The sequence below is a fragment of the Tiliqua scincoides genome, chromosome 3 (genome assembly GCF_035046505.1).
Source record: "Tiliqua scincoides isolate rTilSci1 chromosome 3, rTilSci1.hap2, whole genome shotgun sequence".
Taxonomy (NCBI): domain Eukaryota; kingdom Metazoa; phylum Chordata; class Lepidosauria; order Squamata; family Scincidae; genus Tiliqua; species Tiliqua scincoides.
This window is the reverse complement of record NC_089823.1, coordinates 24585059-24606809: the sequence shown is the minus strand read 5'-3', so window position 1 is coordinate 24606809 and position 21751 is coordinate 24585059. Positions and strand designations below refer to the sequence as shown.

Here is a 21751-nt window from a genome sequence, read left to right as displayed (position 1 = left end):
CCTGTGTAGTCATCATTCTTTTGCTGACACATGCCCTCCAAGCTTCCAGCAGGGGCAGCCACAAATCAGCCAGGTGTGATTTGATCTTGGCAGCTGACCTCCACACTTCTCCACCTCTTGGCAGCTTATCACAATTGACTCCTTGCCCTCCCATGACCCGGTGATTAGTGATATTGACTCCTCTGGCTATGTTCTCTCACAACAGCTTGTCAGCTGCGATGGTCTCCCATCCAAATCACAACCAGGGTTACTCCCACTCAGTTTCTTTGGGCAAGGCACAGGTTTAACCTCCAGACCACACCTCCTGCCAAACCAGAAATCCCTTAAGAATTATCAACAGCTCCCCTCATTCAATGAGGGGATTGTTCCTCATTCCTCCTGTCTTTGGGAGCTGATTTACAAAAGCATATGCATTACTCAGTGGCAGCAATATCAAAAGATGTGGGAATGGTACAGACACAACAACAAAATCAAGCTTTTCAGATAACCTCAGATGCACTGCTTTCCAATGGAGCGAGTGCACACATTCAGTTATACAGTAGAGAAATCAAGGCATTTACATGCACTTTTCAATCAACCCCAAGTCTTCAAAAGTGAAAAAAGTATTTAGCTAGAGATTCCACTTAAAACACAAGACCAAATCTGGACAAAATGATGAGAATGCCACCCAAACTCCTGGCACTTGAGGGGGTGTATCAAATGCCCTCCTCTGGTGATACGCCTCTGTTCAACCTAGTCCCTGTATTTGAAAAGGGAAGACGGGAGCAGAGTGGAAGAGGTGGTATGGAAGAGAGAAAAGTGGTGGGAGAGGGGGGCATTTTTCTGTCCTCTACAGTTTGTCCTCTGGTTCAGTCCTCTCATCCTTTTCTAATCCAGGCAGTGGGAGGAAGTGTATAGGAGTGGGCAGTTGGAGGTGGAGACGCCCTCCAGCCAATCTGTTGCCTGATATAACCATCTCAGTTGGCTCAGTTGGCTTCATGAATGGGAAGGGCCAGAAACTGACTTTAATTTATGTAAGAAGCATGTGCCTTTGAGTGGTGCAATGTGCCATTCAAAAGCATGTACTAGAAGAGAGGGAGTTTTTCAGAAGCTGCAGATGGAGTAAATGGATGGAGTAATGCTCCACCTCACCCCAAGTTGTCTTCCTTGTTGTGATGACACCCACTTTGGGGAGACTCAGTGACTAAAATGAGTTTGAGATTAAGGAGTGATCGTTTATGGAATGTGGCTGGTATAATCTTAAGGAGTCCAGTCTTTTGGCAACATGGGTGAACTCAGGAGCTTTCAGGCAGCCAGTGACTATCAAGCCGTCAAAGCTTAGTTAAGCACCTTAACGTGGCAGACACTTGCTTGACAAGTGTATGATTGACCAATTCCTTTCTGTAGTCGTCATCTCTTCGAAGCAGCAGATTCACATGGCCCAGGTCTCTTTCTCTCACTCCTGGTGCCTCTTGCTTTAATTGGTAGATATTTTGCAATCACTTTAACACTATTCAGAGAGACAGACAGGTATTGTAAACTACCTTAGTGAAAATGCACTGAATGGTGTGAAAAGTTAAGTCACTGAAGCAGTATGAACAATCTGTTATTCCAAATCACCCTAGCACTAAATCACCTTCCTATATTTAACCTTTTTTTTCTGGCATGAGAATGGACTAGGAGGAGGCCTCTCTCTTTCTCTCCCTCCCTCCCTCTCTTCAGTAAGAGACTGCCACTGAATGCTGCCTCTTTGCTGCCCAAGAGTTAACCTTTGAAGATAACATGTCAATCGAAATTGGCTCATTACCATGCTGGCTGCCAAAAGTTTTCAAAGCTTGTTTCTCTTCGGGAAATAGGGTCCTCCAGGCAATGTCCTCCTCTCTGTCTGCAGGAAAAGGTTAGCTGCTTAAAAAATGTACCCCGGCAACCCCCTCTCCTCTTTAACAATTCTTATCAACTAACTGTATTAGTGCCAATGGGACTTAATTGGGCGGCTGGAAAAAAAATCGTCGCAAAACTGGTCTTGACAAGCGAAGGAAAGTTTTCGAACAGTGTGAGCTGCATGGCATTGCGTTGCCACCTAGCACTGTGTCCCATGTGCAGCTATTAGAAGTGACTTCCTTATGTGAGAACAAGTCCTTGTTCTCACAGTTACTAAGATCCAGGTTCATAATTACTGGATTTTCTTTCACTCATTTGTTTTACCTTGAGCAGGTGTTAATGAAGCGTAAGAGCAAAGCTGGAAAATTGTTCATAGAAGTTTGTAGGATAATTCATATGACATCCCAAGTGTGCTTTACTCTGTATCTGGGTGTCTCTAACTTCATATCCAGGAACTTCAGGGTGTAGTGTTACCCCCAAGCTGCAGCAATAAACTCAAGGGTTTGGCTTGCCAATACATGTTACTTTCTCTGTTCATTGCTCCTCTAAGCGGAGGTTGCTAACTAACCAGAGTGTGTCTGTTCCTCTCCTTGCTTCTTGACTGGCAAAATGACCAGGTCTGGGATGAGGTTCAGCAGCATTCAGGTCAAAGAGGAAGGAAGGAAGAGGTCATGAGTAAAGAGTAAAAGCTCCATCGACTATAATGCGACTTACTTCCATGGACATGCATAAGAGTGGGCTCTAAGGCACACATCTGCGTATTGAGTATATCTCTAGTTCCATCCTGAGTAGCCTTGATGAATCCTTTGTCCTCAGGCAGATAGATTAATGTAGTTATTTGCAGCTATATTCATATTAGCAGAAGAGTTGATCTGGGTAATTTAAATGTCAGTACTATGTGGATTGCAAAAGGGAGTCTCCTGCATTTTCTGTGCAATTTTTCCTTCTGTGTTTTCTTTCTTTAATTATTGTTGTGCTTAAGTGATATGGCTTTAGTACCCAAGACAGCAAAATTCCTGCTTGTGTTCATTAAGAATGATGTTTTCAGCAGCCAACAGTGTTCCTTCTGGACTACTATTTGATGAGTGGGTGAGAACTGGGATGGTATTTCTCATTGTGGAACAAGAGGTCCTCTTGACAGGTCTAGATTAGGGCATGTCTAGACCAGTATCTTAATTGCGTTTTATTTCAGTTTTGTCTCTTGCTTGTTTCCCATATATGCGGATTTGTGTGCTGTGCCCTTTCCAAATTGTGGCTTAGGTTTTTAATAATTTTTTTTCTAATACAGTAATTGCAAATTGTGTTCAGTTGCACTCGTACGTGTCTCATGGGGGAAAACCTGCAATATCCTAAACTCTATCTAGTCTAACAAAGTTAGCCTACAATCTTATCCACACTTTCCTGGGAGTAAGCCCCATTGACTATAATGGGACTTACTTCTGAGTAGACATGCATAGGATTGGACTCTTATCCTCTTACAATTCCTCTGGTCTCTCTCCCTCTCCCTCTCTGTGTTTCAATTTTTTTGCACCGCTTTTCATCTAACAACCCCTCCATATCACAAAAACACCAAATAAAATATAAATAAAACTCACAACTATTATTTTCCAGATTTTGAAACTGTTTTGCAGCTGTTACTTCCCAAGTAGTTTATAAAGCAATAATAAAAGAAATCAGACTTCAAATGAGCATAAACACAAACATAATTGAAACAACCAACTTTTCCCTACTTACTGTGCTCACAGTTAGAATAGATTGCATTTAGGACGCCACATGCGTATGCATAGATTTATCTTTTAACCTTTCAGGAGCTGTGCATTCAGACTGCTGCTTTTTTTTAATGCATTTTCATTCCTCACTGATGTGGCATCATGTGATCCACTTGTATGCATCAGTGAATCATGACATTCTCACGGAGGGCAATCCAACACCTTAGGTGAGCACCCCTTCTAGGCAGAGTCCCAGAGATTACCGCCCCTTCCCACCAGACCTGCCCTGCTGCCTAGCAGTTCAGCAGGGATTTTTCTGGTGTTGCCAGTACTCCTTAAAATACATTGTTTTGTTGTCTTCCATTTGATTTTGTTCTTTTGGCTTCTCTGCTTTCTCCTTCCGTGTCTCCCTACCAGCACCTGTCATTGTGCTGGTAGGTTTGCATTTGCAATTTGCTGGTAGGTTTGCAATTTGTATTCACAAGTGGGGAAGTGGATTGGGACTGTGGGGGTGACTCTCCCTCAGTTCCCAAATCAGGTTCTTTGTGCCAAAGGCCATCTTAGCCGGCCAGAACATCCCTCCCTCACTTGGACCTGGAGGATGGAGAGGGAGTGGGCTTCTGAGGACACATGCAGCAGAGCTATGTGGGGAGCAATGAAGAAATGCAGTTTCCCCTCCCACTTCTTACTTAGAACGTTGCAGAAGAGGATTCCCATTCGTTATGCAGATCTACGTTTGGGGAGGGGTGGCCCTGATGATTAGAGGCAATACGCAGCAGTGCTTGAAGCATGAGAGTCCTGCCCCTGTCTGTTGGGATCAAAGCCTAACAAAATGGGACATGGGCATGGCAGGTATACAGCCAGCACCTTGTTTCCTGTCAGAATTGGTTTCCACATGCAAAACCTGAGTTTTCTGCAGGGGTAGAGAGTAAAAAAAAAAAGCTGAGGAAATATTCGAAAGCTGGAAGTCTTGCAAAACAAAAGACATGTAGGTAAGGACTGAGGGAAGTATTGCCCAGATGGAGGTGGCGCCCTTGGATGTGGGAGTGATGAGTTCAGCTGAGATGGCCACTTTGGATCCCCTGACTTAGAGGAGATAGGCCACAGACAGAGTTCCTGCCATGCAGGAGTTAATTTTCCAACAGGTACACCACCTTTCCCCATTAGACTCTCCTGTAACCACTCCCACTCTCACTTAAGATCTGGGAGGAGCCAAAAGGCGAAAACGAAGCATCGCCATAACAGTTACTCCAGGGTCAGTCCAAAAGCCACAGACAGTGCATGCCACACTTTTAGCCATCTTTGGATAGTGCTTTGTGGAGCTCCTCTGTTGCTGCTTCCCCCTCTGCTGGGAAGTATGCTGAACAGACCTGACCACCACCCCCAACCCCATGAGGCTTCCATTGTTGAACCCAGGGATGGATCTGCCATCCAATGGCTTCTGAAGACATTGCTCACGAGTGGCTACTAATTTCTCTGCAGAAGGCTCTGAGTGGTCTGAGCAAAGGGAGGAGGGCGAATTCTCAGAGGAAGACATGGAAGGAGTGGCTGATAACCAAGACAGGCTTTTCCTTATGACGTTTTCAGTTTGCTTGCAAAGGCAGTTTGCATACTTGGGCTGGAAAAAAAAGAAGAAAAAATAACCCTAAAGAGAATATTTTAGAACTCATTCATTCTAGAGATCTGCAACAGGTGCCAGGCATGCACACCAAAAGTTAGTTGTTCCTGGAAAGATTCATTGGTCCTTAGATTTGGTGGCTACAACCTCTTATTTGACCAGCTTCTGGGTGTGAGTCACACATAATTTTTCTGAAAAAAGGAAAGAATCCTATGTAATGGAAAAACCTTCTTATTCACAGTCACTTAAGGATAGGCTTACCAAAACGAAACATTGCATTTCCTATTTTGTACTTCTTTGTTTCTGGTGCTGGGTTTGAAACAGAGGCTTTTAGCTAATTAGAAAGCTGTAAAATATAATGTCCTAGTAGTATTACTTGACAGACTTTCTGAATAGACGTGTCAGTGAAATTTGAATGCGTTTGGCTCGCTTCCCCTGGGACTGATCTACGTGCTTAAAAAGCAGGAACCTGTACAGGCTTCAGCTTCCTTTCTGGGCTGTTTCCCATTCCTACCCTATCATGACATCAGGCATGATATTTTGAAATACTGGTTAATTTTGTAGTAAAACTTCATGAACGGTATGCTCGAGGAATGCAGGCCCAGAGTGGATCTTGCATGCATTAACAAAAGGAAGCAAGGTATCAAATTAACGTGTTTGTGTTAAAGACATTAAGGTATTTAAATGTGTTGTTTTAATCCCTGTTGCAATATAGAAACAGAAATGTATAACAGTAGCCTCTGTTAAAGCACAGCTGCCCCTTTCACCTTCCCTTTTCACAAAAGCGCTTTTCAAAGATTACACAGCAGGAGGGAAAACATACCATACTAGCATTTCAGTGAAGACGGAAACAACAGGTAACTCACTGTGGATTTATTCATTCAATTGAGTTTTTACGTGTTTCATGCAAAGAAGTGAATGGAGGGTCACAGGTGCAAAGTTTTGTCTGTATATGCACAATAATTTGAAGAACTAACTGGTTGCTATTGGAAAGTATCTTGAGAATGTAGGTATTCTCACAGCTTTTTTCACAATGAAATTTATTCAAATCGTTAAGTGAAATTAATTTAAATTAAAAGCAGGGGAAGGGCTGTAGCTCAGTGAGTGACAAGACCATTAAGTCCTGGACAATGGTGTCCTGGTCAAATGCATCCTGGCATTGGACATTTGCATCCATTCTTTTTGCATCTTTTTACTTTTTATTTTTGTAAATAAAAAGTACTTTTTTAGTACTTTGTATTTATTTATTTTTCACATTTTTATACCGCCCTTCCTCCAAAGAGCTCAGGGGGGTATACACAGCTGCTCCCCTCCTTTTGTCCTCACAACAATGGGGTTCAGTGGAGGAACAAGAAACCTAGAAGTGGGTCTTTAAAGCTATTTTACCACTGATTTTTTTTTTAATCTGTTGAGGGTTCCATAATAGAACTCCAGTGGATAACAAGGTACAACCTGTACCCAATTAGGAAGAATCAGGTGGTAGACTGAGGTAATAGAATACTGGACTATATCAAACTTGAGGTAGGAGATATATTTTTGATGCTCTCTGTTATAAAAAGTTTCTTGAATGTAGTAAATTAGTGTCAATTTTAATATTAATTATTGAACATTAACATTAATTGTTAAACATTAACATTGTTTGGGCTAATGGGTCACGGTCAGATAAAACAGTTGGCACCTAGTAAACTAGTACTTCTAGGACAAAACTCACTAAACGTTCCTGACTGGTTTCCACTTTCCACATGGGGAAAAGTTCACATGGAAAAATATTCAGAATATCATCCCCCTGCTTTCATAATAGAATTCTCTTGCCTCACTCTAACATCTCACTCTCTGTAATGTGTAGATGGTTTCTGAGATTCCATGTTTTCCATGTGGAGGTGCAAAAGATAAATTCATTCCTTGGCAAAGCTACAAGAAGCTTCAAAAATGTTTGTATTCCACTTAACTTTTTTTCTGAAATAGAGAAACTGTTGGTAACAACGCTGCTGCTCCGATGTGCATCCGATCCTTCCAATTCCATTTTGGATACATAGCTAGGTGATACAGCATCCTTGTACAAGTGCTAAAATAAAGACATTTGGGTTAAAACTGTTGCATGTTCTGGGTTTTGCATGTTCTTTTCTGAGTCCTCTGCATATATAAGGAGCTGTTCTAGCATGTAAGTTGTGGCATACACAGGCTTATCACTTTTCCATATGAGAAATTACCTCTTGGGAGCCTTGAAGAAGCCTGGGAGGGGGATAGGGGGATAGGTTTGAGAGTCTTCTTGTAGTAGACGCTACTGATCCTGTCTGTGTATTTGATAGTATATCCTCAACCTCTGTCCCAAGGGCTTCATGTTTCCTCAAACAACCCACCAACCTGTTCCATGCAGGGCCAAAATGATTATGTCCTACCCTCCAGATCTGTATGCATAGGCTAATATTTTCATTTGAGTGTCTTGTAGTTGCAGTATACCTAGTTCAAATGTAACTGGACTTCTCTGACCAGATTGCCTGACATGATGCTGAACTGGTAGAATAGCCATCCAACTAAGATCTGCTTGTAAGGAAAATGAGAACACATTATTAGCCTCTAAATCTTTACCCTCAGGTGGGAGACATGCTTGCAACCTGAGCATTGGGCTTTAGGGTGGCCCTTGTGGGGAGAAACTTGGCTATCTCCAGTCTAAACCAAAAGCCCAAGCTCAGTCGTCTGCAAACAGATTTGAGGCTTTTGATCCAGAATTCGAATAACTCCCATTTGTTTTTGTTGTCATTCAGCTTTATGCAACTTGTAACCTAAAAACCTTTTATAGCTACCAATATGATTTTGTTCTGACTCCAGCTAGTACTGCAAAAGATACAGGTTTAAAGTTTTGGTTTTTTTCCCCTCTCCTCAAAGCTGCCTTTTTCACAACTCATGACTGCAGAGATGAATTTGGGTGTGTGAGAGCAAAACTTTCCAGTGGAACCCTCCATGGCAAACAAATTGACCATCCCTGCTAAAATGTTTCTTTTAATAAACTGATTGTGCTGCTTAAGTAATTCTGCTACACTGCAGTATGGTTTGGAGATATTAAAATAGGAAAATTATTAAGATTTTTTTCTCTTGCCTATAAGAAGGCTATTTCATGTGAGCGAAAAGATTTAGCAGAGTATTTGCTTGATAGTGAAATAATTACAGCTGCTCATTTGGATAAAGGTAGTTGGCCCTCCTCCTTGGCTCATAGGACACCGGAGGCATGTAGCTGATGTACTGTACATCTGTGACTCCCTGTTTTGGCCCAAACCCTGTCTGGAGTTTCTACTTTATGACTTTCAGTGAGGGATGAAGCTAGACTGTAGTTTGGCAATGTTTTAGGTCAGCAAAGAGCATCAATATTAGAAGGTGCCATTAATGACCTTCAGTGGCGCTGTTCTCAAGCATAAATTTACATTGCAGTCACAAGGTCTGCAAAGATTTTTTTCTTTCCTTTTCCACTAAGATTGGGTCAAATTGTTTTGTATTATTTCAAGATGGAAATTCAGTAACTTACCAATGAGAATTCCAGGCACAAAGACATTAGGATTCAATGGGGTTGTTTTTCAATGTCTAGCAAATGCCCCTGTCACCAGGGCACAGCTCAAGTACCCTGGGTCTCCTCAGGAGCAAGGGTCTCCTTAAGAGTAGAGGAGCCGAGAAAGTACAGCCAGGATCCAGTCCCCATGCAAGGGGCCTACTTGGACCAAGGGTCACATGGCCAGAAGGGGTGGAGTCAGGGAAACCAGCTGCTAGGCTCATAAGGAGCTCAACAGGCCTGGGAGTAGAAGGTTCCTTCCTGAGCTCTGGCTTTGGAAGGAGGGCCAGGGGAAGCAACCCTGATACTTATCCTAGACCTGTGCCTGGCCTGGATAGGGTTGGCAAGGCCCCAAGCAGGGGTAATCCTTGGGGGAGATCTGGCCCCGAGGAGGAGAGACCCCAGATGTTGGGCTTGCGAAATACGTCCTGGAGAGCCTCCTGCCTGGCTCCCAACAACCTGAGGAAAGCCTGGGGAACCCAACAGTAACCCGCATCTTGGGCTAGCTAGGTAGGCTAAAGACTAATACCTGGGGTCTTGTGAAGCAACAAGACCCTGATGAGTTGATAATGAGAATAAACCATGTGCGCAGACCATCTTCACCAGCTCCTTGCCTCCTTACGCATCCGGGTAAGTCAGCAGCCACCTGTACCGGTTCAGCAGAAACTCCACCCCTTGACCCTGCCCAAGGGATGGCTGCAACAGCCCCCAACCCCCACTCTTGATTACTAGATATATTGTTAGTGCTTCCAAAAACAAAAGTAAGCATTTGAACACTTGAGATAGAACTTTCAAATCAATATCTACCCAGAGAACTCTGAGGGAGTGATGCGGACCAGGAATGAAAACAAATTCATGAGGATCCATCTGTTAATAGCTCTTAGCCATGGTTGATGTATAGAACTTGTGCCTGTGAATACCAGTTACTGGGGAGCTTCTGTGGGAGAAAGCCTTTTCCTTCATGACTTGCCTGTGAGCTTCCTAGAGCAGTGTTTCTCAATGTTTGTCCTCCACCATACCCCTTCACATGGTCCACCTATTTGAACTACCACCAGAAGTAACTGCAATGACATCATTGCCAGTTACTTCTGGGTTGGGAGGCTAGATGCAGCACTAAACTGAAATGGGCTATGTCAGAATGCCAGATGCAAGGGAGGGCACCAGGCTGCAGGTCTCTTGTTATCTGATGTGCTCCCTGGGGCATTTGGTGGGCCGCTGTGAGATACAGGAAGCTGGACTAGATGGGCCTATGGCCTGATCCAGCGGGGCTGTTCTTATGTTCTTATGTTAAACACCAGTAAAAGGTTCAGGGCAGATGGGAGGGCTTTTTTGAGTGCAGAAAAGCATGCTTTGGAACTTTGCCCTCTGAGCCTAGCCTCCTACTACTGTTTGTTGTGTCGTATTCCTGGTCTTGCTGCTGGGTGGCAGGGGTCCCTCAAGTACCACCAGGCACCACCTCAAGTACCACTGGTTGAGAAACACTGTTCTAGAGGCATCTCAATCATCTCTGCCCAATACAGAATAGGGAACTAGATAGACTTCCAGTCTAATCCAGCAAGACTCTTCTTACTTTCAGTGAGGAAACTGCAGATTCCAAACTTTCAGATGACCGGGCTTGCAATCCCTGAATAATGTGTAGCAGAACTGACTAATCAGCATGTAGGATCAGGTGAACAGACATGTGTTCCCAGTGCAGCATTGCAGTTTGTGGTTTTATGTTAGCACTACCAGCTGACCAAGTATATTGTGAAATTGCGATCATATGTGTCAGTCTTTACATCCTAGCCCCAATTCTCATTGGCCCAGTGGTGAAGGGAAGTATGAATGAAAAGGGGGGGGGGAGAGGAGTGAAGGAAAGGCAGAATGCTATGGAGTTCTAGCAAAGCATTTCATCTTGGTCAAAACATTGTTTAAATCTTCAAAAGCCATGTCATCCATTTCTCACTGCCTTTGCCAGTTGTGGTACAAAGGGTACGCACAACATCCTCAAACAATGGTGTGTGAGGGAAGAAGGAACTTGTTGAGTCCTGGATCAGCTTACTAAAATGCATCCTCAGCTGCCTTATGTCAGTCACAGAATCAGCTTTCCTGCCGCAATACTGTGTGCCTGAAATATTATATAAGCCTGCAAACCCTACTTCGCTTGCTTTCCATAAGCCAGAGTTGTAGCTGTTTCAGTGCAAGTCTCTTTTTGTGCCAGTCCCAACTATGTAGATTAGAATTTGGTAAGAGTTTGTGTGAAGTTCTGAAAAAAGCAAAGCGTGCAATAGTGTTTTATTATGTAATAAACACAGTATTTTAATAAATAGAATACACAACAAACTTGATTATTTCATAACATTTGTAATGCAGCAGAATTTCTCCAGTTGAACTTGGTCTTCTTAAGAGGGCACCGTTTTAGCTACATAATTTGATGTAGGTTATGCCATGTGCTGGTTATTCTACAAAACATCAACTCCGGACTTTGTAGTAGTTGTCACTAGTTCTTGAAATCTCCACAGGAAGGTGAAATAGAAAATATTCAGTAAAGATTGAGGGCCCAATCCTATCCAACTTTCCAATGCCGATGTAGCAGTGCCAATGCGATGTGTGTTTCATCCTGTGGTGGGGGTGCAGTCATGGAGGCTTCCTCAAGGTAAGCGAATGCTTGTCCCCTTACCTCAAGCTTCATTGCAGCTGCATCAGCGCTGTAAAGCTGGATAAGACTGGGCCCTAAATGACCTTATGAATGAATTGACAGACATTCCAACTGCATAGGCAGGACTTGAAACAACGTATTACTTGAAGCGTCATGATTAGAATGCTCAATTTAATTTTTTTTTCATATGGAAGCAGCCATGTGTCTGATTTGGACTGGGACCACAGCACTGGCGGTGGCGAAGGGGAAAGGTTGGATGGACCATCATTATACGTAGTTTGTCCGAGAAGCTCTTCGATATAGCAAGTGGAAAAGCTTTAGCATAGTCATAAAATTTATTAGGTTTTCAGTTATCACGCGTTTTCAGACTGCATGTCTGCACTACACGCGCACACACTATGGAAGCAATTTCAAAGCTCTGAAAATCTATTCAGCATTTTTGTTTGTAACATGTGCTTATGTTACTTGCTTACACCGAAGGAATAGTGCAATATTCTCTTTCTAGGTGTGTGTTTGGGGGTAGCATTTGGCATGCCTTCAAAAGCTTTAAGTGTTGGATTAGGAAATTTTCCAGTAGCTGCCCTTTTTATAAATCTAAATCTAGATTACAGCTGTCCCTCTGGAAAGTCCTGCATATCTGAGTATGTGGGGAAACTGACAGGCACTTTCTCTTCTCCTTCCTAGGGTGTCACCTCTGCAGAAGTCTGAAATAGTAGACATGGTCAAGAAGCACGTGAATGCCATCACCCTGGCCATTGGGGACGGTGCCAATGACGTTGGGATGATCCAGACGGCTCATGTTGGTGTGGGGATCAGTGGCAATGAAGGCATGCAGGCAACCAACTCGTCTGATTATGCGATTGCACAGGTCAGTCACACAAAAGAGCAGTTGCCGTATCCTGTTGAAAGAGGTTTTGGCTGCCTGGGCAGCACTAACACCTCATTACTGACCTAGAGGCCAAGCAATTTTTCCTCTCATTCATTTGAGGCTGTTGCCTGATGCAGATGCCTCATAAGTGCTTAGGATCCATTCCAGTATGTCAGGCCAGGAGCCATCTTCTCCCGAATACTTGGGTTTCTCTTTACTCATCATAGAACTTCACACTTTCCAGTAATTGGGAAGATGAAGAACTCATTAACAGCTGCTGAAGCTTTTCTAAGTATAATTTTTCTTGCTCTTGACTGGAACACCTGTTGGTGAAGTATATTTTTGTTCAGCAGTAGTAACCGCTACCCTCATTCTTGTTTCAGTGACTTCAGGATAAAGCTACGAAGGGCAGCTTATCATTTCTGGCATGAAGTGGCATATAGAGATCCAGAAGGGGTGATCATGAATAACTTGTCTAACCTTTTGGGGTTTTTTTGGGTTTTTAAAAATTTTTTAGAATATTTTTCAAAAACAAATATAAACAAACACACCTTTTGAAAGAGGGATGAATCAATTAGTTTTTATTCTTTCCAATTCTAGGATTCTCTTTTTACTTCATTTGCCTTAAGAAGCAAAAGTTTTGTATTTAATTAAAATGTTGACAAACTGAGCAGGGTGGTCCCTTAGCAGGGATTACTGTCTTCTCCAGATTCAGACATCTCCCTTCCTTTTCTTCCCTTTAACTAATTCAATTGCTTTGAATGGGTGTCTAGATAGTTACCATAGACTCCATACACAGAACCTTGTCTGAACTGGTTCATAATTTCTGTGTAGTGTATAGATTCCAAAAATTTAGGCTTCTCGTAGTTGTGGAGTAAGAGGAGAGATTTTTTAATAAATCTGTACTCTACAAACAAGTGACTGTGGAATAGGACCAGTGGGACTATTCTAGGGGAAGTGGTTTGTGGATTTCAGCCAAAAGCTTTTGGTTGAGTCATGTGAGTTCAAAGGTATTGAAAACTATTACCTGTATTTCTATTACTTTACAAAAAAAATTAGTAAAAGGTTTAGTAGAACCATATATCAACGGATAGTGTGAAATAAAAATATGATCAGAGATGTCCATATAAGACTCTTCCAGAGTAAGTCTGTTAATTTCTGTTTTCATTCTAGGGGTATTAGTTGTAATAACTTTAAACTTGATTAAATCATTTGATGTGTTGGTTGCAAGTTAATATAATAATATGGATTTGAAATTGATAAAACAGTCCTTTTCTAAGATATTCTGGTGTTAATTTTAATTGGTTGATTATTACAAATAGAAGCAAAAGTGTTATTGGACTGTTTGGCTCTATGGAGCCAGCAGCAAGAATACCTAGGCAGCAATTGCACCCCAAGTGTTTGGGATTTGACTGCCACCTGTCAGAGATTTGTCCATTGAGCTGGCTGGCTGGACCTGGCAGCAACCGAACTCCAGGCAAATGGCTGGCAGACAATCTTCTTATCCAGAGACTCCGTGGGGCTGATCCCCAAGAGGATATAGGAGCTATATTTGCTGAGATTAAGCAGGTTAAGCTCAAACAACACAATTCTCTCCTATCCTTTAAGCTGTGATGGGGCAGTTAGCATTGAAACTGCCCCATCCCTGGCTGTTGAAAGGATTCTTGGGAGAAGTGATTGATGGAAACCACTTAAGAGCACTCATCTTTCAAGGCCAATTTACTCCCCTTTTGGGGCTTCAATCTTCAGGGGAACTTTCCTGTTGTAGGATTGTGCCTGCCCAGTACTTCCTGATACCAATGTTCTCTATCAGCAGGAAGGCAGCATGCATGGACAGCCATTGTTCTTTTGATTTTTGGAAGGGCCCTGGATTGTGTTTGCTTAAAAATCACAATGTTCTACAAGTCACGAGTCCTCCGGCTATGTGGGACCCCCTCCTAGGTTGCCATTTCCCCTGTTTTCTGACCCAGCACATCCTCCTGAAGATGCTTCCCACTGCAAATCAAGAGGGATGCTGGAGTTAGAGTAACAACAAGAGGAGCTTTCAGAAGATAAACTGACCTTTGTGGGAATGTTTGATTCCTTTCTTGCAGACATATACAGTAGCAACTTTAGTGGAAGTCGGATGTTTATACTGAAGGAGGACTATCTTATTCTCCTGTATAAGAAATATAATTAAACTACTGAACTTGGAGCCTGAATGATACTTCACATTCCATAATGCCAGACATGGCCACATATGGAAAAATCCAAAGCATGCTCAGACATTGTAGGGAGATCATAACATAAGCTAAACAAATGCAGGAGAACTGTTGCCTCACATAATAACTTCCCCAGGTTTAAAAGGAGCATCTTTTGGAAAACATTCTTCATCTTCAGCTTGTGTTTTTCTCTACCAACTCATTTGCAGAGGCTCCAAAACCATAATGTTAGAAAATCCTGAGGCTGTTTAAAGATTCAGTGCAGATTTTATTGTTATCCAAAGGAGGAATCTATTACATTCACGGATTGCTTTTATTATACAACTGTTAATAGAATATCTTATTAAATGAATATTGGTCTTGTGTTTCCAGAAAAAGGAGTAGATTCTATTCCTTTTCCTACATTTTGCATCCTGCATTTCATTGAGATAATGAGTTCTGGCAGTCCGTGGGATGCCTGAGGCAGACCCTGGCCGGCCGCCACCTTGCGGTCCTGACTGCCATGTGATTGATCCTGCAAGGTGACAAGCACCACAGGCCTGATTCAGGACTGAATCCCAAGCTACCCTTTCCTACACACTGGCTCATGCTCCTGGATGAGAATGCAACAGTGTATGTGTGAACTTGGAAGTGAAGCATTGCTGCAGCAGTATAATTTTTCTCTCTGGCAGGAGTCTAGTGCTTAGTTTGCTTTCCAATATACGTATTGGGGGACGACGACACAACTTTACAATCACATCTGAGGGAACATAGGAAAACACATTTGGCAGCTGCTCCTTCGCTCTGGTTTTCACTTTTCCTGCCAGCACCCAAGCCTGACTGTTTTCCAGAGCTGATGGTAAACTACTCCACATGTTATATGATCCGTTGTGAGATACCTGACACTTTGAAAGACTTGTTCCAAGTTTTGCTACTGGTGGAGGAAAGTAGCTTGATTGCCAAACTGTTGTCATGGATATCGAGTTGGACTCGGGAAGCAAGTTCAGATCTTTTCTCAGTCATTCAACCCAGTCCTAACTAAATTCCTCTGTGGTTCCAGCCTCAGCCCAATCCATTCAACAGGGTTTAGGATCAAGTGTGTGTGGGGGGGGGGGAGCCCTGAGCTTCTTGGTGGAATGGTGAAAATGTAAATATGATGGGCATATGAAGCTGTATGACCAATTTTTGTAGGTCACAGACTGTAATTCTGTGCACACTCACTTGCAGGGTAAGCCCAGAGGTGGCATGCCAAATTCTGCCCCACTTACTTGATGATGTAGCAGCCTCCACTTCTCCCACTCTCCAGTGCTCTAACTCAGCACTCTCCTCTCCTCCACATGTCCTCCTCCACTCTGTCCCTTTCCTAGTCCAGGAGTGGAAAGAGAAGCAGTGAAAGCAAGTAACTGGTCAGAGCAGGGCACTACCAACCAATCTGCTGCCTGGGAGGGCACCAGGATGAGGTCTCTTGTTATCTGGTGTGCTCCCTGGGGCATTTGGTGGGCCGCTGTGAGATACAGGAAGCTGGACTGGATGGGCCTATGGCCTGATCCAGTGGGGCTGTTCTTATGTTCTGAGGCAACTGCTTTGGTTAGCCTCATGGATGGGCCAGCCCTGCTCATTTGGGAATAAGCACCAGTAAACACAATTGGATTTAATTCTGAGTGAGCTCATGCACAAAATAGCACTATGTGGAACTTTCCCATTAAGAACTGTTGATTACAGGTTGATGGAAACTTATTTTTGTGAATTTCCCATCAGTGCCCATGTGCAGTACTCATCTATCTACTGTGCTTCTTTTTCAATCATTCTCTGGTGAGATCTCTGTGGGGGTTATAACAAATAGAGTCAAGATATTATTCATTTGGTGTTCCATGTGGGGTGCTTGGTACCACATGGCAACTATAAAAGTCATGGTGAGTAGGGTCAAAAGACATCATCTTAATTTGCTCTGAATTTACACCATCCAAATGCATCTCTGATAAAATGTAATCACTAATCTGTCTGTTTTCCTTTAAGTGTAAAAAGAGAAGTTCTATTTTACTTATTGACCATTTTTTCTCCTCCTAGTTTTCCTACTTGGAAAAGCTACTACTTGTCCATGGAGCCTGGAGTTACAACCGTGTGACAAAATGCATATTGTATTGCTTTTATAAGAACGTGGTTCTATATATTATTGAGGTAAGAACAAGATGGTGAATTTTTCATAATTTGATTTTCATATCTGGAAATAGGAATAGTCATTTTCTTAACCATTCTATAGATGCTTTATACTTACAGCCACTTATATGTTGGGCTACTCACAATGCAAACACATGATTGGCATTCAGTTTGGTGAGCCATTTGTGACCTCCCTCCAATATTCAGGTAAATTTTAACCATGGTTCCCATGATAAAAGGGGCTACGTTGACATGCTTAATCGAACTCCTGTTGGTTGTATCCAGAGTAGTCACTTACATAGGGTCTCATTGAATCTTATCTTAGTGGCATGCAAGCATGTGTCCTTTCCATGTTCCATGTTTCCATGTTTGGTAATTCCAAAAGCTTCAAAACATGTTTCAGGAATCTATGTCATTTTATTTTTTCTCATACCCACATTGCGTCAGCTCCTAGGAAAGATGATGCTGGTGTGAGAAGCTTCATTGCTTGTTCCTCCAGTTCCTCTTTACAACTTTATTACACACTTCTGCAATGGCTCTTATATCACAAAAGTAACATCATAAAACAGGAGTGGCCAAAGTTGCTTAACATAACAGCCACATATGATAAACTTCAGATGTTTGAGAGACACAAGATTTGAGAAGCATTAAATTTTAAAATGTATTTACTCTTCGTAAAGATTAAACTTACACTTTAATCTAGTGAACTCTCTGTTTATGCCTAGTAATTATAAAGCTTAGAAACTGTTTATTTACCTTTTATATTAATATATTTAATATGTTATATGTATATTGCCTTTTATATTATATATTTATTTACCTTTTTATAATATATTATAGTAATTTTTATTTACCTTTTATGTTATTTCCCTTTTAAGTTATATTGTATTGCCTTTTATTTATCTTTATATTAACTGTGATGCAAAAAGGAGTTCCGCTAATGTAGTTCTTCAAGCCACATACTATATGTCGGTGAGCCACATGTGACTCATGAGCCACGGTTTGGCTACCCTTGTCATAAAAGGTCTATAGATAGGTCTACTTCGTATGTTCAGCTATCTTCTTAAAGAGCTTGTGCTTAAATATCTTGTGCTTGTTTAGCAATCTGCATTCAATAATTAACTAATGGTAGCTTTTCTTTGGGAAACTGGCTGGTGGGAAACAATTACCCCTGCATGTCCTTTACCCCATGAGAGAAAATGCCTCCTTGCAAGCATTCAAGGAGGGTTTTTGACGTGAGCTTTGTATATTTCAGTGGCTTTTTAGAATGTGGAGGCCTAGGACTCCTGTTCCAACAGTGGTGGAGAGGGGAAGACAGGGTGTTAGGCATGGGACAGCTAATGTGTATGTTTCATTTTCTTGGAGTTCAGTCCTAATTTATGTATAAACTGCCCACTTAGGTAATGTGTGTTCTGCACAGGCATGTTTTAGGTTTCTTCTCATTAAATACATTTTGATCAATGTGTAGTTTTACAGGTCATCATTTTAAAAATAGTTTACAGCTGTTATAGTAGTGAACAGTTTGAACTATTTGCTATTTCCAAATGCTCCTAGTTCTGCAGGCTATGGCAGTGGGTGCTTAGATACTTCACTAGAAAAATACCAGCCGGGATCCCAGACAGTTCTGATGTTTCGTATATCCTTTTAGCTTATAGAGCTGCAGACCAATGCATTCTGACTGTGCATTCCCATTGACCTCAGTAGGACTTACTTACTTCCAAGTAAACATGTATAGGATTGCACTGTGCACTCTTGTGTGCACTTGTCTGGGATTCAGCCCTATTGAACAAAATGGGACTTACTGTCAGTATATTTGCATAGGATTTGGGCTGTAATTTTCAAAAAGTTGCATTGAATTATGCAGCAACTGTTACCCTGCACATGTCTGATCTTGTCTGATCTCGGAAGCTAAGCAGGGTTAGGCCTGGTTAGTACTTGAATGGGAGACCGCCTGGGAATACCGGGTGCTGTAGGCTTATACCATAGTCTTTCAAGACTGACAGTTGCCAGCTACTGAATAACCAATTACTCAGTGAACTGGAGAGTATGTTTGGTGAACTAAGAGACCAGGACCACAATTTGATTCATATATATCCCTTGTGCATGTAAGGTATCCACGTGGCAGGACACAGAGCAAGCCTTGGTCTAGTGCACTGCCTTCTCCCAGGGCATATATAAGCTGTAATGAAAAGCAGAAGCTTTACTCATTCACATTATGGTGCATGCATTTCAGTTCTCATTAGTGTTTCTCAAACTGTAGTTTGGGACCCACTAGGTGGGTCGCGAGCCAATTTCAGCTGTGTCCCCATTCCTTTCAATATTTTATGTTTAATATATTGGACTTGATGCTACCATGATATGTGACTGCATTTGGGGAAGTGTTACAGGTCTGTGCTTTGAACAGGCGGTGTATATGCTTTTAACAACGTTGGTCAATGGGACTTACTCCTGGGTAAGTGTGGGAAGGATTGCAGTCTCGGGTTGTTAAAAATTTCCTGCTTGATGATGTAACTTCTGGTCATTACATCACTTCCGGCGGGTCCTGACAAATTCTCATTCTAAAAAGTGGGTCCTGGTGTGAGAACCACTGCGATTACACGATTACAGATCACTTGTGCAGGAGGTGAGGCTGAGTAAGCCCAAGGATTGTTTTGTGGCCCATCACATAAATAACCCACTTTCCTGTGCTGTGTGTGAACCATCCCTAATTGTTCTGTTTCCTTTCACTTGTCATTAAAAGCTGGATTCATAATTGTAGTAATCACGGAGTAACTGAACCACACAGGTTTGCTGTTATTCAGGCCACCCTAAGTCTCTTTGTTTCTGCCTAGTAAAGAGGGAGGTTGCTCCAAATGCTGAAGCTTGAGGATAGCCAGACTTAGAAGTTACAGAGGGCTACTTTTAGAAAGGGAATAGACTTGGGTTAAGTAAACAATGAAGAAACGTCTGAGAAAAACCCAGTGCCCTCTGCCCCCTCCCCCTGAGATCCCAAGAGTCATATTTCAACATATTTTTCAAGTCACTCAAAAATGTAAATACTTGTTCTAGAATGGCTGATGGTGACAACTGGCAGTTGCATTTTATTTGCTAAAATTTGACTCATTTTAATGCTGTTTCACAGTATTACTTTAAAAGGATGGGTTTAAAGTTACCCCGTTATGCTCTGATTTAACTTTTACTAGAAATTACTGTGTATTGATGCATGTAAAAAGTTTCTGCCCAGTAGCAGAATATCCTGTCTCTGGATTAGAAAACTCTGAAACAGTTCACATGCCATTGAAATCCATAACATTTTCACATTTTAATGGTTCTGAGTTTCAGTATCTATAGTTGCCAAGCAAGCAATTATATTATGGTGCATGTTGTATAGAATATGTGGGTGACTGTGTAGAGTGTGATTGTTGGAACTGTAGTATATATTTATGCTTGTATCTCAAAGGTGCATAAATTTCATTGTGCTGCAGCACAATAACAAAGTTACTACTACTACTACTACTACTACTACTACTACTACTACTACATAACAGAAACCAAACCTGAGCAAATTTTTTTTTTGGGGGGGGGGGGTCAGGTTTTTGATGTTGTGATACAGTCATATGTACTGCTGTGGTGAGGCAACAGTTAACAGGAACTGGCATAAAACTTATAGAACCAGTTTAAGTGAAGGAGCTTGTCTCAATCTGCTAATACTAGAGATGAAGATATCCACCCTGTTTAAGTTCAGAATAGGGCTGTTTATGTTGAATTAATTTGCAGGGATGATGATGTCATTAGATCTTCCTACGGTACCCCTGACCAAGAAATATACTAGTCATCCCTTCCCTTTAGCAAACTTATTGAGATGAGGGGCAGTGGGTAAAGATTCTGGACATGAGCCCAAGACTGAGCATGAACCAACATTGATCAAAATGTGGTGGCGTGAGCCACCATATTTAAGATCAACCTACATTCTGGTGGGGTCTGAGTCTAAACACATTTTCATCCTATGAGATCTGGGTCCAACTCCAACCACCACCATTTCAGACTTTATACCCATCACTACCTGGCAGTATGCCAGAATCAAGACAGAAGCTCCTTCATCATCTTTGCTTTCTGTCCAGCCTCTTGAATTATGCAACCATATTTTGCTAGCAGGGCTTGTTTATCTATTTAAAATATTTACAACCAACCTCCCTGCCTTGTAAATGTAGCATCTGGATTGATACCCACAAACCCACCTGGCCTCCCAGTGTCCCCTCCTGCCTCAGTTTCTCAGGACTTCCAGCAGGTCTGAAGAAGTATAGCAGATGAGCCCAACAAGCCCCTTCTTCCTGGGCGACTTTCAAGAGCTATAAAGGTTAACACTCACAAATATATACAGTATGTATTTATTGTTGGATATGCAGTACGACTCTTGGAGGCAAATTCTGACATCTGACATCTGCTTGCCAAGCATCAGTACCAGTTTCCATTGTGGTGCTCTGAGTCACTATTTGTGCCACTGGACATGCAGTTAACCTGAAGGATCTATAAAAAGATATGGCTTTGGCCCATATATGGTGTTTTTGTTCTGCTTAATTATAGGGCCAGAGACTTATCTTCCCCATGGTGTGCAAGTTCTAGTTTGGCTGGAGAAGCATAGTGGCAGGAAGCAAGACACATGTGCCGCTTCTTCCCTCTGCTTCTCCACTATGGTTGAAACCATTGTCAGAAGGAGTCTTAGTGCAATGATCTATCACAGAGGGCTGACAGTGGTCAGGCACCACTGCAGCGCATGTTTAGCCTCATGGGAAATGCAACCCTGTTCCTGGACAAGATTACAGATCCTCATCCATGCCAATTATTTTTGTTTCATTATGTTGGACTTTTAAACTCTTCTATTATCAAATTTTATACTAGAATGAGCTTGGCCTCACATCTGTTGGAGAGATATGTTTCTCCGGAGCTGATACGAAGTTTCTCTATGACATAAGAGCCAGGAAATACAGCTGATTACAAGTGTAGAACAACATTAGAGCATTTCTCTAGTGTCATTTTTTTAGAGGAGTAGAAAGACAGGCAGATCAAAGAGGGTAGGCTGATGCTGGTGAAAAGTTCAAACACTTGTGCAGAATACCAATTGAAAAAAAACAAACGAGCTGAGAAAAGGAATCCCTGATCCTTTGCAGGAACAAAGTTTGTATTTGTTTCCCTGTCTCCTG

General features: G+C 42.1%; 1 protein-coding gene and 1 pseudogene across 5 annotated transcripts in view; both read left to right on the top strand.

Moving 5' to 3' along the window:
- The window catches only part of ATP8A2 (ATPase phospholipid transporting 8A2), a 353936-nt gene that overhangs the window by 147811 nt on the left and 184374 nt on the right, over window positions 1-21751 (top strand). For all 5 annotated transcript variants that reach the window (XM_066618841.1, XM_066618843.1, XM_066618845.1 and 2 more), the window contains 2 exons: window positions 12051-12234; window positions 16482-16592. In XM_066618841.1, the coding sequence (XP_066474938.1) occupies window positions 12051-12234; window positions 16482-16592 (295 nt within the window). The remainder of the gene's footprint in view (window positions 1-12050; window positions 12235-16481; window positions 16593-21751) is intronic.
- On the top strand, window positions 18428-18547 carry LOC136646574 (5S ribosomal RNA; annotated as a pseudogene).